Below are 13,115 nucleotides of genomic sequence, written 5' to 3'. Positions count from 1 at the left end.
ATAAATAAAAATCCATTGACAAAAAAAAAAAAAAAAAAAAAAAAAAAAAATGTTTAAAAAAATTCTCTGTCTTGGGTACTACCTCTGAAAATGGGGGTAATAACACTAAGTATATCAAAGACTTGTAGTAAGTTAATTAATTACTCCATGTAATTAATGTTCTTAGAGTGATGCTCGGAAAACTTTTAAAAAGCTCAATAAACACAAAAAATTATTATTATCTTCTCAGAATAAATACTCCACATACATTTTTTTGATAATTTCAGGTCATTAAGAAGATCCAAACTCACAAGGTGCTACAATACAATAATTTCCTTGGACTCAGCCCTTTCAGAAAATAGCCCCTGAATTGTTAAGCATTCTTGAGTTCTTATACAAGTGCTTTTTTATCACTCTATTCAATCTTAACCTCTGTCAAATTTTCTCCTGCCACCTCTTGATTCTAGATGGTCTCCTAACACAAGCACCTTGATTTAATTTACTGCCTCTAAATCTATTAGAACCATTTCTAAAAGAAGAATGAACTATCTGGGAAGATGAGGGACTTCCCTCTGAGTGAAATATGGATGTGCTCATGTGCATACTTTTGAGCGGGGGGTTCCTTAAAGCTTGAAGCTGTTTCTCATTTACTTTTATGTCCCTAGCGTCCAGCATACCTGGCCCACACTAGAATATTCAATAAATGCTTTTCTGGTTCATTTTTTCATAATACAGTATTTTTGTACTGTATGATTAAGGTCTATTTGAGGTGTTATTTTAAGTTTTAACTTAATATTCAGATAGTTGTGGGAATTAAAAAAACATCAGGTTATTTAGAAATCACTACATGTTGATCTCAGTAAGAAAGATTCCGGATTAATATTCTAATTGGATTAAAGAATTATTTATTTTTACATGAAAGAAAGTTAAAGAATAAGCAACTTACAGATTAAAAAAATTTTATTTATTTATTTATTTATTTTTGAAATGGAGTCTCACTATATTTCCGAATGGCAGAGGGAAATAAGACAATGTTTTGTTTCTAATCTTTGCCCCAATATATACGATAAATAAAATGCATTTAAAAGTGATAATGATAAGAATTCAAACCAGATAGTGAAGGATACATTACATATTCTCAAATGTGTCTACCTGCTGTAAATGATTATTTTAGGTAGTCATAAGCACATTCATATATAGATAGACAGATAGTTTACTCCTTTACATCCTAAGAATTTAGAAATCAAGAAAGAAGTACCTATATAAAGGAGCAGGGGACTACTATATTCAGGAATAGATCTGCTGTGCAAAACATCATGGCATGGTAAAGAGCTCAGAATTGTTCCTGCCTCAAAAACAGACCAGCTGAACAGCTCCACCATGTCTCTTGGCTGCATCTAACCTCTGCTTCCCAATACAAAAAAATAGGGAGAGTGTGTTGCAAGACTGCTCTAAATCTTTTCACTATGTAATTTCATTTTTAACACTTTAGGAAAGGCACATAGCTTCTTAAAGAAAATCCCATCGGTAATAGTTGAAAAAAAATTATACAATAAACACATAAAGCTATGAAAAATTGTTTTAAACAAAATTAAAAGAATTATATACAAATATTAAGTTTAGATAATCATATTTAAGTGATTTTAAACTCCATTAAAATTCATATCTCATTTGTTGGTTATATCAGAATAATTTTAAGTATATAACTCAATTTTAGCACATTTTAGAATATGCATGCTTAGCATCTGCCTCATGAATTTCTTTAGGTAAACAGCACCATCTTTACTCCCTGGTGCCTGTTCAGAAAACAAGCAACAGGCTATTTGTAGGAGGCAGGTGTTTCCTTGCTAGTAAGATCATTTAGTCTAACCATTTCCTGATTTAGCAGATTAGGACACTTCATCAAACAATGACATTTAGATTTACTACCTATTATTTGTTTGATGTTCAAAGCTCTTAAGAGCAGGCAACAGCCACCAGAGATCAATAAAAACCATTAGATAATATGTTTGTGCTTAAATTAGGGACAGCATTTGATGCTGTTTCTTTTACCTCAAACAAATTGGAATGGTATGGTCCCATCCTGCTGCTTTTGTACTGGCATGAAGAAATTACTTAGGATGGCATTTCCTCCTCTTGAACAGATATTTAGAACTAAATTTTATGCCCAATGTTATTGAATGTGCACACCTGTAACACTGTCTCACAAACAAAAGACCTATACAATCCATTTAGCTATAAAGTTACACAGTCCAGGGCTGCGTGAGATTTATGTCAGCTCTTTGAGCAGACCAAAGGGATATTCCCCAAGGGGGGTACAAGACATCAAATCTTCAAGGCTTGAGATCACAGCAGGTTTAATAAAGAAAGAAGAACAAATGTCAATTTAAAAGGGGAATATTATGGAATTAATTGTAAAATAAAAAGTGACATGATGAGCAACATTTTCTTCCAATACAAATAATTTTAGGAAAATATGCAATAGTTATTTTATTTTTAGGGTTGCTCTGATTTTAAACAAGTTCAACATACATTGAAAATAATACACTTTAACAAATTACTTTCTATTAAAAAGCTAGGTAAACTGATTGCTCATGGAAAAGGAATAGCTACAGTTATTATGCCTAATAAAGAAAATTTAGGTCTGCTCCCTATATTTTGGAATGAAATAGAACATAAATGGTTGGAAGGTTACTGGATAAGGATGAATTGAACTCCCATATTTGCTCTCTCGTGTATATTCATCAGGTAAAGGGACTGGCCTCAGAAATTTTAGTCGACTTAGTGGCTAAATATTCCAGAAAAGATAATGAGAGAAAAAAAGACTGCCGTTTTAGGTCTAGCTCTGCATTTAACAGTCCTCAGCAGAACAGTCCTTAGCAAGAAGTTCAGGAAAGGAATATATTCTTTGACAATTAGTGTGTGCCTCTCTCTTGACACCAGCCCATCCATTTCACAGATACACATATAACCACCTCTCAGGAGGAGACTAACCATAAAGCGTAATGGAGCAAGAGGCTAGAAAGATGCTCTGTTTTTGTTTGTTTGTTTTTAAGAATTTCTTTTTTCTTTTTTCTTTTTTTTTTAGTTGCAGATGGACACAGGACACAATACCTTTATTTTGATTATTTATTTTTTTATGTGGTGCTGAGGATCGAACCCAGTGCCTCATGCATGCTAGGTAAACACTCTACCACTGAGCCACAACCAGACCCAGAAAGATGCTCTTTAATGGAAGGAAAGTCAGAAATCTGCCCAAAGAATGAACAATGAACTAACAAGTATACCCAGAGGATCCAGATGCTTTATACTGTAGGAAGCAAGGCTTATGATGACACATGTTCTTCTTTTGGTAAGCAAAATATTTATGAAGCCACATTGCTTGACAATAGAAACTGAAAATCTTCTTTATTTCAATAAAAGCATTACTTCACTTTCCTGTTGAGCTATCAATTTTGTAGATATAAAATATACCTAAGAACTTGCACTGAGTTGTGTTAAAATTGCAGCAGTAAGAAAATCTATTATTAATTTTAAAAAGCACAGACACAGGTCAGTACATGTCAGTAAAAATACATTTCTTAAAAACAGAAACATTTTTCTTCTTCTACATTAAGCTGTTGGAGGGCAGGGTCTATGCCTAATGTATCCACAACCTCATCTTATTATCTAATATGACACTTTGACCAGTGTAAACAGTTTATGGCTAGGTACTGGGTAACTGATTATATGGATAAGTAAGAGGTGGTAACATAAAATGTTTTAAGAATTTTTATGTAAACCACGTTTAATTTAAATTTGTATATATTTTAATTAATGGAAGGATTAACTTCTTTCTCCTTTTCCATTATAGGTAAATTTTACAAGTGTCAGAACAGCAAATAATTATAAAAGCAGCACAAAACCTTGTATTTCAAATGCCCTTCCACTGATAGCAAACAATTTCAGAACATAAGTGTCATAATCAAAAATCCATAAAACATTGTTTTTTACTGCCAAAGATGTTAATATACCCCTAGTTATTACTGATAACAAGGCTACTAACATATATCAGTAGAAATACACACTATTCTAAATAATAAGAAACGACTAATAATTTTTAAGTAGTAGTCAATTCTTTCATTGTTTTATGTCCTTTGGTTAAATATTCAATGCTCTCATTGAACATATGATAACATAAAATAACTCCCATTGTATCATACTTTTAAGCTGGTAGAAATAAAATATAATTTAAAAGTATTATTATGAAAGATAATAAATTAAACATGCAAGCAGTGTTTTAATGTTGATGTAAATAATAATTGACCTGAAGAAGCTATTTATAAAAATAAAAAATAACGAAAAAATATTGACCACTGTGTGGTTGAAATCAACGTGGAAACAAATTATTCTTTAAGGGTTAAAATGTATGGCATTATAAAACTCAGACCCCATTAAATACCTCATCTGCCAAATTTTCAATGTTTTATAACTTCCCACAAAACTTATTACCTTATTCTCATAGTTGTGTTTTAATTGGCTTTTCTCCACTTGAAACTTATTTTCTTGGTCCTGTGAATAATAAATGTTTATTTTTATTATATTTAAAATTGCTATTAGAGTCAATATAATAAGCAAATCCAATGAAATCAATGAATCTATTAGATGTCAAGCTTCAGAGTTTTGAAAATTATTAGGAGAGCCCTACCTTCCCAATTTTCTAGCCTACAAGTAGAAAGTATATGAGTACCTCCATATTACAGGACCAAAGGCCTTAGCTGTCTGAAGATGTTAACTGTGCTCAAAAGTGCCTACTTTGCAGTAAAGTGTAAGAGGAACTTTTCAACCCTTAGGATTAGGAGGTTAAGAATGGCCAATTGAGTCAATATGAAAATAACAAATTTGAAGTTATATCGTACACTAATCTTTGGTACTTTTTGGCAATGAGAGAAAGGAAAAATCCAAAAGGTAAAAGAGAAAGAAAGAGGAGGACAAGGGAGATTATGAAAATTCGTAGATAATTTAAAAGAGAAAAATTATTCTGAAATAACATACTTAGATAGGGTTTATTTTTTAAAACTAACCTCAAAAGAGAGATCATTCAAATTAAAACTATTGTTCTTTATTCTGTACATGTTATTAATATCCAATTCTTCAATTTAAGTAAATAAAATAAAATTTAAATTATGCAGTGCAATAAAAGAATCAGAAAGGGCTATCTGCTATATGATCTGTTTTTTTAATTGACTCTCATCTTAAAACATAAATCAAGGAAAGGAAAGGAGAGTTTGGGCCATTGTTCTGGGTAAAAACCCAAGTCTCACCTTTAGTTGCTGCTGTCTTTGAAGTTCTGATTCCTGTAACTGCTGTTTTAATTGACAGATGTTCTGTTCTAATCCTTTAATCATATCAGATGCCTGAAGGATTTTAAGAATAAAAACTCAAATATTGATTTTTGCACCATCTTATAAATTCTGATTCAAAAAATATATTTGTACCCCCTGAAAATTCAATCAAAATTTAAATTATCTAGAAATATAAATAAAAACTATTTTAATGAACGGAAAATTAATTTTTTAAAAGTAAAAATATAAATTAAGTACCAGGTAGTATTTAATGTTACAAATGTAATACTGACATAAAAAATAGGTTTACAGAAAACTTCAAAAAATTATAACTATAAAACTGTTAGAGTCTGTAAACAAGTCTGGATGGCATCTGGCATTTTGCCAAAGGGAGTGGTTTGTGAAGTAACGCCAGCGAGCCATTAAGTGTGGAGATTCCTTATTGGTTGACTGCTGTATGGAGTTTATGTTAATTAGATAAGCTGTGTGGAATGTATATATACCCCTCCTGTCCTACAATAAACGGCTCCCACTCCTGCTGTATCAATCTACACAAGTTGTTCCTCACCCCCCGGTTATTTTGCTGCAGCTGGACTGCGGCATAAAACTATGGAGCTAGGGCTGGGGTTGTGGCTCAGTGGTAGAGCACTCGCTTAGCATGTGCGCGGCCCTGGGTTTGATCCTCAGCACCACATAAAATGAATAAATAAAATAAAGGTATTGTGTCCAATCACAACTAAAAAAATAAATAAATATTTAAAAAAAAAAAAACTACGGGGCTGTTGTTGTGGCTCAGTGGTAGAGCACTTGCCTCGCATGTGTGGGAACTGGGTTTGATTCTCATCACTACGTATAAATAAATGAATAAAATAAAGGTCTGTCAACATCAAAAATAATATTTTTTAAAAAATTTAACTACAAAACTAAAGCAGAGTCAAAATTTCAAGACAATAATAATATATATCATTACTCAACAAAATACATTAAAAAAACGACTTCTCAGAATTTATAGGTTTCCTCCTTTTAAAACTTTCATACTAACAAGGGTTAACTTACAGAAGAATGTAATTTATAAACATTTATGTTGTATACTCTATCAGACATTAACATTTTCAACATTTTAAATAACAAAAATTCTCAAAGTTCCCATTATTTCAAGAATAAAGTGATGGTAACAATGTCAAACTCCAATTAGCTTCTACATGTCTGTCTATGGCTACAGGCTGAGCAAAGAAAATAACTACTTTGTGTAGATATATCTGTCAGCTTATTCAATACCTTTGAAGCTGAAAGAGCATGTTCTTGTTTCAGAAGGCTTATATCTGCATCATGTTTGCTTTGTAATAGTTTCATGTTTTGCTCATAATCATTCATAAGATGGTCTTTTTCTTTATGCAGTAAGTTGCGCCTAAAAGCAAAAAAAAAAATAGATTTCTAATATTTTTAGAATCAATCTCTAAAGTGGAATTTTTTAATCATCTAAATCTATTATACTTAAAAATGTCAAATAAGTATGCACATTTTTATTAACTGTAAACATATGCCTCTTATGTTTAAAGAGGACTTTAAGATTAAATGTGCATGGTATGATTAATTTTTACAGATTACTTATACAGTTACTATAAGTACTTTGTAGCTACCCCAAATAGATATCTGATTTTAGAAAATACCTTGCCTTTACTTCTTGTAATTCACTACATGTTATCTGGTAACATCTTTCAAGTTCCAATTTATCTTGAATTAGTTTCTGTCTCTGTAAATTACTGTTCTCTGCTTCTCCAGTCAGTTGCTGGACACGGGCCTCCAGTTCTTTAACCATGTGGTTCTAAAAGAATAAGTTATTGTTGAGAAAGACTTTTACTTTTGTATAACACTTTTGTACCATTAAGGAGCCTGGAAAATAAGTAAATGCATCATAAATGACAATAGTAAAAACTAAATCAACCTCTAACATCTTTTTTAAAAAATGCTTTCTACCATAAAACTAGAAACAGCACAGTTACATGCTTAAAGTCATTCATTAAATTAAGTGAATATTTACTGAGTCTGCAAATATTCCATGAAGCAGGAACGTGGCAGCATATAGGACAAAGTCCCTATCCTTAGAAGGTTAAATTCTCTTCACATCTCTTTATTAGTTTAGGTTCATTAGGTGAGTACTTACCAGTGCCCTTTTCTCATCATTTGAAGCTGCAAAAACTTTTTCAAATTATAAAACAATGTAATCATTTAAGTATAAAATCTATAACTCTCAAATTTTATTACCAGGATTATCACATAACCAATATACTTTTTATTATTTAAGTATATATAAATATTATATTACAGAATTATAGTGTTAGTACACAAATTTTCATTCTTTTTTGAATATCATTTCCATTTTAGTAAAAGTTTTTCTGTATTTTTTCCACTGTATTCAAAATTTTCTCTTAACTAAATCATTCATCTATCATTTGATATTTAAGCTATTTTGTATTCTTTACCTTGGTAGGACTATAATTTAAAACCTTAACAAAGGTGCTTATGACCTCTTAGGTACTTTATATTTAAAAATAAGGTAGCAAGCATTAGCTGGAGGGATGACTGATTTTCATTTAACAAGTAAACTTCTAATGTGTATGAGTAATTAGGAAAGATGTACTATGTTCCTTTTATACAGTTTCTAAGATAAACATTTAAAATAAAGTTCAAATATTAAATAACATTAAAATCTCACATATTTTCATCCTCTCATCCCTTCTTCATTACCGAATAGATATAAAGTTAAATTTTGGTGTAACAGCTTCCAAATATGTAAAATGGAAATCATTACATCTACCTTAAAAGCACGTCAGATAGATCAAATTTTAATAAGTGACACAATTCCTGGCTCAGAGCCTGACACCTATCAGATGTCCAGGTTCATTCTCAAGCACTCTATTTACTTTGGAGTGCTCTTGTTCAGGAATCTCTTTCAGAAGACAGTTTCAATTTTCTAATACATATTCCAAACACCCCTATTTCCTACATGTTATGTGGATGGAAGAAACAAAGAATATATCTTTGGCTTTCCAATTTTAAATGGTGGAATAAAAACTATTTGCATCCCTTCCTCTTCAGAAATTGCCAAAAAGAGACAAGAGGTATGAGAAATATAAATGCAAGCTCCAACTACAAATCCTACAAGGGAAAATCCTACTTCTGGCTCTGAAGAAGTAGCTCACTGTAGAACACATTCCCATTAAGAACAACTGAAAGGGGCTAGGGTTGTAGCTTAGTGGCGGAGAACTTGCCTAGCACATGTGGGGCACTGGGTTCAATCCTCAGCACCATATAACAATAAATAAATAAAATAAAGGTACTGGGTCCATCTATAACCCCCCCCCCCAATTTTTTTTCTTTAAAGAACAACTGAGCTGGGGATATAGCTCAACTGGTAGAGTGCTTGCCTCGCATGCACAAGGCCCTGGGCTCTACCCCAGGCATGATTTAAAAAAAAAAGAACTGAAAGACTAAGAACTTTTTTTTTATTAGTTAGGTGTTAGAGGCTGTGCAAGGAGGGTGGTAAGGAGGTCAAAGGAAGAAGCTGCAGAGAGGCTCAGCATTCTCCATTTGCTTTTACCCTGGAGGCATTTTCCAGTCTTGGAGGATGAGGGCAGGGCAAGGGAATAGAGCTCGGCATGGCCAGAAAAGCCAGGGTTTGAGAAGTCAAGATCCCTGAGAAAAGGCATGCATGGTATTTAGTCAGCTTTTTCACAGCTGTGACTCAGAGACCCAACCAGAACCACTATAGAGGAGGAAAAGTTTATTTGGGGGCTCATGGTTTCAGAGGTCTTAGTCCATAGGCAGCTGGCTCCATTTCTTGAGGCTTGAGGTGAAGCAGAACATCATGGAAGAAGAGTATAGCAGAGGGAAGTAGTTCACATGAACATCAGGTAGCAGAAAGAGAGAGAGACTCCACTCACCAGATACAAAATATATACCCCAAAGGCATGCCCCCAGTGACCCACCTCCAGCCACACCCTACCCGCCTTAGGTTACTACTCAGTTAATACCACCAGGGGATTAATTCACTGATTGGGTTAAGGCTCTCATAACCCAAATCATTCAACCTCTAAGCCTTCTTGCATTGCTGCACACATGAACTTTTGGAGACAAGCCATAACACATGGTGAAGTGAGGGATTTTGTGTGTAATATATAGAGAGAATATAGGAAATCCAAAAAAGGGATAAATATATGCCCCATATGAAGAGAATTTTTTTAAAATCTATTTCTTATATACTTTATCCTAATGGAAAATAAATATATGATTATAAAGTATCAGAAAATAACCTAATTGCTAAAGAAATTAAAAATGCAAAGGGCCCAAATTGATACAAATAAACAAATCTACAGACTTTGCCTAAGGAAAGGGGGGTTTTATCAGCCAGAAAATCCAGACAGTTCTCCTTCTATAATATGAATAATTGAATACTATAAAGATGAGAAAAAATGCTGATAAAAGTATAAACCATTTTTTATGAGAAAAAGAAAAAAAGATGAAAGGGAAAGATACCCAACATTTCAGAGAAGAAAATGATGGACACTGAAATAACACTGTGACCTCAACTGTCTGTCTGTCATTGAACAGAGTAAGAATAATACAGTGAACCTGAAATTTTAACTCAGGAGTTATCAAACTGATCAAAAAACTATTATATCTAAAATAAGAATCCAATGGAATATGCTTATTGAAAAACAACAGAACAATTGGAAAGTGGGTCCTTTTCATTTTCCTGCTCAATGTTGCGGTGTGGACACTAGTCACTCTTCCTGAATATAACTATGCTCTATAAGAACTGACAAATACTAACAAGGAACTAACAGTCCACTGTCACACGTAAATCTATAGCAAGTAGGAATGTATTACATTTTGGATACAAGGTATCTCCCTCCAAAAACTCCTGTTCATGCAAGTATGTTCAGAATTGAAATGCTTGGATTATAAGTGTGACCTAATCAGTCCATCCTAGTTTGAATGGACTAGCAGGGTGGTAAGTGCATGTAGGTGAAGTGTGGCTGGAGGAGGTGGGTCACTGGGGGTTTGCCCTGAAAGGGTTTATTTTCTCTGGGGACCTTTCTCTTTTTTCTCTGCTTCCCAGCCACCATGAGATTAGCAGCACTCTTCCGCCGTGCCCCTCTGCCATGATGTTCTGCCTCACTTTGTCCTCAGAGCCATGGGCTCAGCTAACCAGGGACTAACCCTCTGAAGCAGTGAGCCAGAATAAACTCTGTCTCTTCTAAATTTTTCTTGTGGGGCATTTTGCTCACAGCAAAAAAAGCTGACTAATATTAGAAGATAAAGCTTTTTCTTAGTTCAGCAGCACACTTACACACAGTGCACACCAGTGAAGCATGAGGTCATGAAGATTAAGAAGACAGTTTCTAAAAATGTTTTTAAAAAAAATAAAAAAGGACTTACTGTAGCCTGTGTTTGTGCCATGTATTCACCTTCCATTTTATTCAGACGTACATTTGTATCCTCAAGCAAATCTTGAATATTTTCAGTATGTCGCTTTTGAAGTTCAAATTTTTCCTTTTCCATTTCTGCTACAGCACTGTGGAGCTACACAATGAAACCAAGACGCTTTTACTACTTGGAAAAGACGACTTTGCAATTCAGAAAATAAACATTTTCCAATATTCCTGTATGTCTGTGTATAGATAGATGAATAGATATGTGCATATGTATATATTTATACATAAATATATATATAGACAATTTTTTGTGTGTATATATATCACTATATATGTATATGGTGATGTAACTACAAAAAACATAAAACCCACAAGAAAGTTAAGATGACACATAAAGAGCATAATTAAGAAACATTTTCAGTTGCCTTCCTGAATTGAAAGTTTTAATCAATGAGCAAATATTAATGGAAATCTCATACCTCAGGTAGAAAGGGTAAATAAATCAGATAATACCATACCTCAGCTTAAAAATATTAGTCTGAAATAAGAGAAACAGTAATCTTCATGTTGTTTTTTTTTTAATTTGTTCTTCATGTAGGCAGTAGAATGTATTTTGACATATCATATATACATGGAGTATAACTTCCTATTCTTATGGTTGTACATGATGTAGAGTTTCACTGGTTGTGTATTCATATATGAATATAGGAAAGTTATGTTCAATTCATTCTACTATCTTTCCCATTCCAATTTCCACTCCATTCCCCCTACTCTGCATGTCTAATCCTGTGAATCTCCATTCTCCACCCCATTGTGAGTCAGCATTTACATATCAAAGAGTACATTGGAATTTTGGGATTGGCTTATTTCACTTAGCATGACAGTCTCCAGTTCCATCCATTTACTTGCAACAGCCATAATTTCATTCTTCTTTATGGCTAAGTAATATTCCACTGTGTATATTTTAACTACTGGGAATTGAGCTGCTATGAACATTGATGTAGCCACATCAATATAATATGCTGATTTTAAGTCCTTTAGGTATAAGCCAAATGGGTCAAATGATGGTTCCATTCCAAGTTTTTATATTGTTATTGATTAGGAATATTATCCATATTTCTCATCTTATTTGCATAAAATTTTACACAATGTTAATGTAAAAAATGCTTCTTTGCCATTCAAACCTCCAAAAAGACTTCACATCTTTGTCAAATGGATAAAGTTTTAAAATATCCATGTAAACTAAGGTAAAGAAAAAAAAAAGTAAATTCTGAAGGTCCAAACAAGGTTCAATGAATAGTTCAAGGGAAGAGAGCGAAAAATTTGTGCTCTCAGCCTCTAGGCATTCCTTCCGTTCTCTTCATGGGCATGGGATTCTTACTGCCTGAATTCAACCCCACTCACCAAGCAGGGAGAGCTGGAGTCCAAAATAGCCTAAATGATCTATTTGTTTCACTATTCATGAACATGAGAGAGACACAAGGACATGGCACAGGCATTGTGAATGCTTATTTGACTAGGAAGACACTGGAGAAACAGAAGACTGAGAAATGGCTCAGGATGGCTCAGCAGTAACCACACAGAAGACTCTTGTGGTTCACAAATTAACATATGCAGTTTTGACTACTTGTAGGCAGTCCCTCAAGTCCCTCTAAATATATTTTATTTGTATTTTTGAACTGCACATCTTAAAAGTAGTATTTTGTCCAGTATTCAAAAATGAGTGAACTGGGTGGTATAAGGCATAGCCAAACTCATAGCACCTATATCTCAGTGCTATGACCCATGCACTAGTGATTTTGTTCACATCCAAACAAGTTTAGACTATAAATTCTAGTCTGGATTACATTATATGTTGTATGATTTTTCAGAAAGAAATGGCCAAAATCCAAGATTAAAACTGATATTTCCTTAACAATTTTGCTTAAAAACCTATTGACTATGACAAAAAAATAAGAAAATTAATTAAACACAAGAATTAAGTCAAAAGTATGTTTTCAAAATGAAAATTACTTTACAGACCATAGACCTCTAGAAAGAAATATACCAAAACTTTAACAGTAGCTATTTCTAGTTGGTCTAGAATTTTAAATTATTTTAATTCTCTTTATTATACCTTTCTGTATATTCTGTGAAATCCATTACTTTTACAGTTAAATGTATTACTCTGAAGCATGTTCTTTCATATTTTCTATTACTATTTTAGGCAGCTTACCTTTTTTTCCCAATCATTATTCAGAAATTCTGTACTTTGTTCACATATCTTTTTTAGCTCTATAATCTGGTTTTCTTTAGTCTCTCTGATAACTTGACAGTCACGTATAAGGGTCTGAACTGTCAAAAATGATGAAAATATAGTTAAACCAATGCTAGA

General features: G+C 33.0%; 1 protein-coding gene across 1 annotated transcript in view; it reads right to left on the bottom strand.

Annotated features, from left to right (window-relative positions):
- Positions 1 to 13,115, bottom strand: part of Cep112 (centrosomal protein 112) — a 435,668-nt gene that overhangs the window by 319,082 nt on the left and 103,471 nt on the right. Inside the window, exons 12-17 of the mRNA XM_048798206.1 lie at positions 12,957 to 13,075; positions 10,746 to 10,889; positions 6,974 to 7,128; positions 6,582 to 6,711; positions 5,283 to 5,375; positions 4,381 to 4,530 (exon numbers count right to left, since the gene is read on the bottom strand). Of these exons, the coding sequence (XP_048654163.1) occupies positions 4,381 to 4,530; positions 5,283 to 5,375; positions 6,582 to 6,711; positions 6,974 to 7,128; positions 10,746 to 10,889; positions 12,957 to 13,075 (791 nt within the window). The remainder of the gene's footprint in view (positions 1 to 4,380; positions 4,531 to 5,282; positions 5,376 to 6,581; positions 6,712 to 6,973; positions 7,129 to 10,745; positions 10,890 to 12,956; positions 13,076 to 13,115) is intronic.

Source organism: Marmota marmota, unplaced genomic scaffold (genome assembly GCF_001458135.2).
Source record: "Marmota marmota marmota unplaced genomic scaffold, marMar, whole genome shotgun sequence".
In the NCBI taxonomy this organism is placed as follows: Eukaryota; Metazoa; Chordata; class Mammalia; order Rodentia; family Sciuridae; genus Marmota; species Marmota marmota.
Note: the sequence above shows the minus strand (reverse complement) of the source record. Positions and strands in the feature narration are given on the sequence as shown.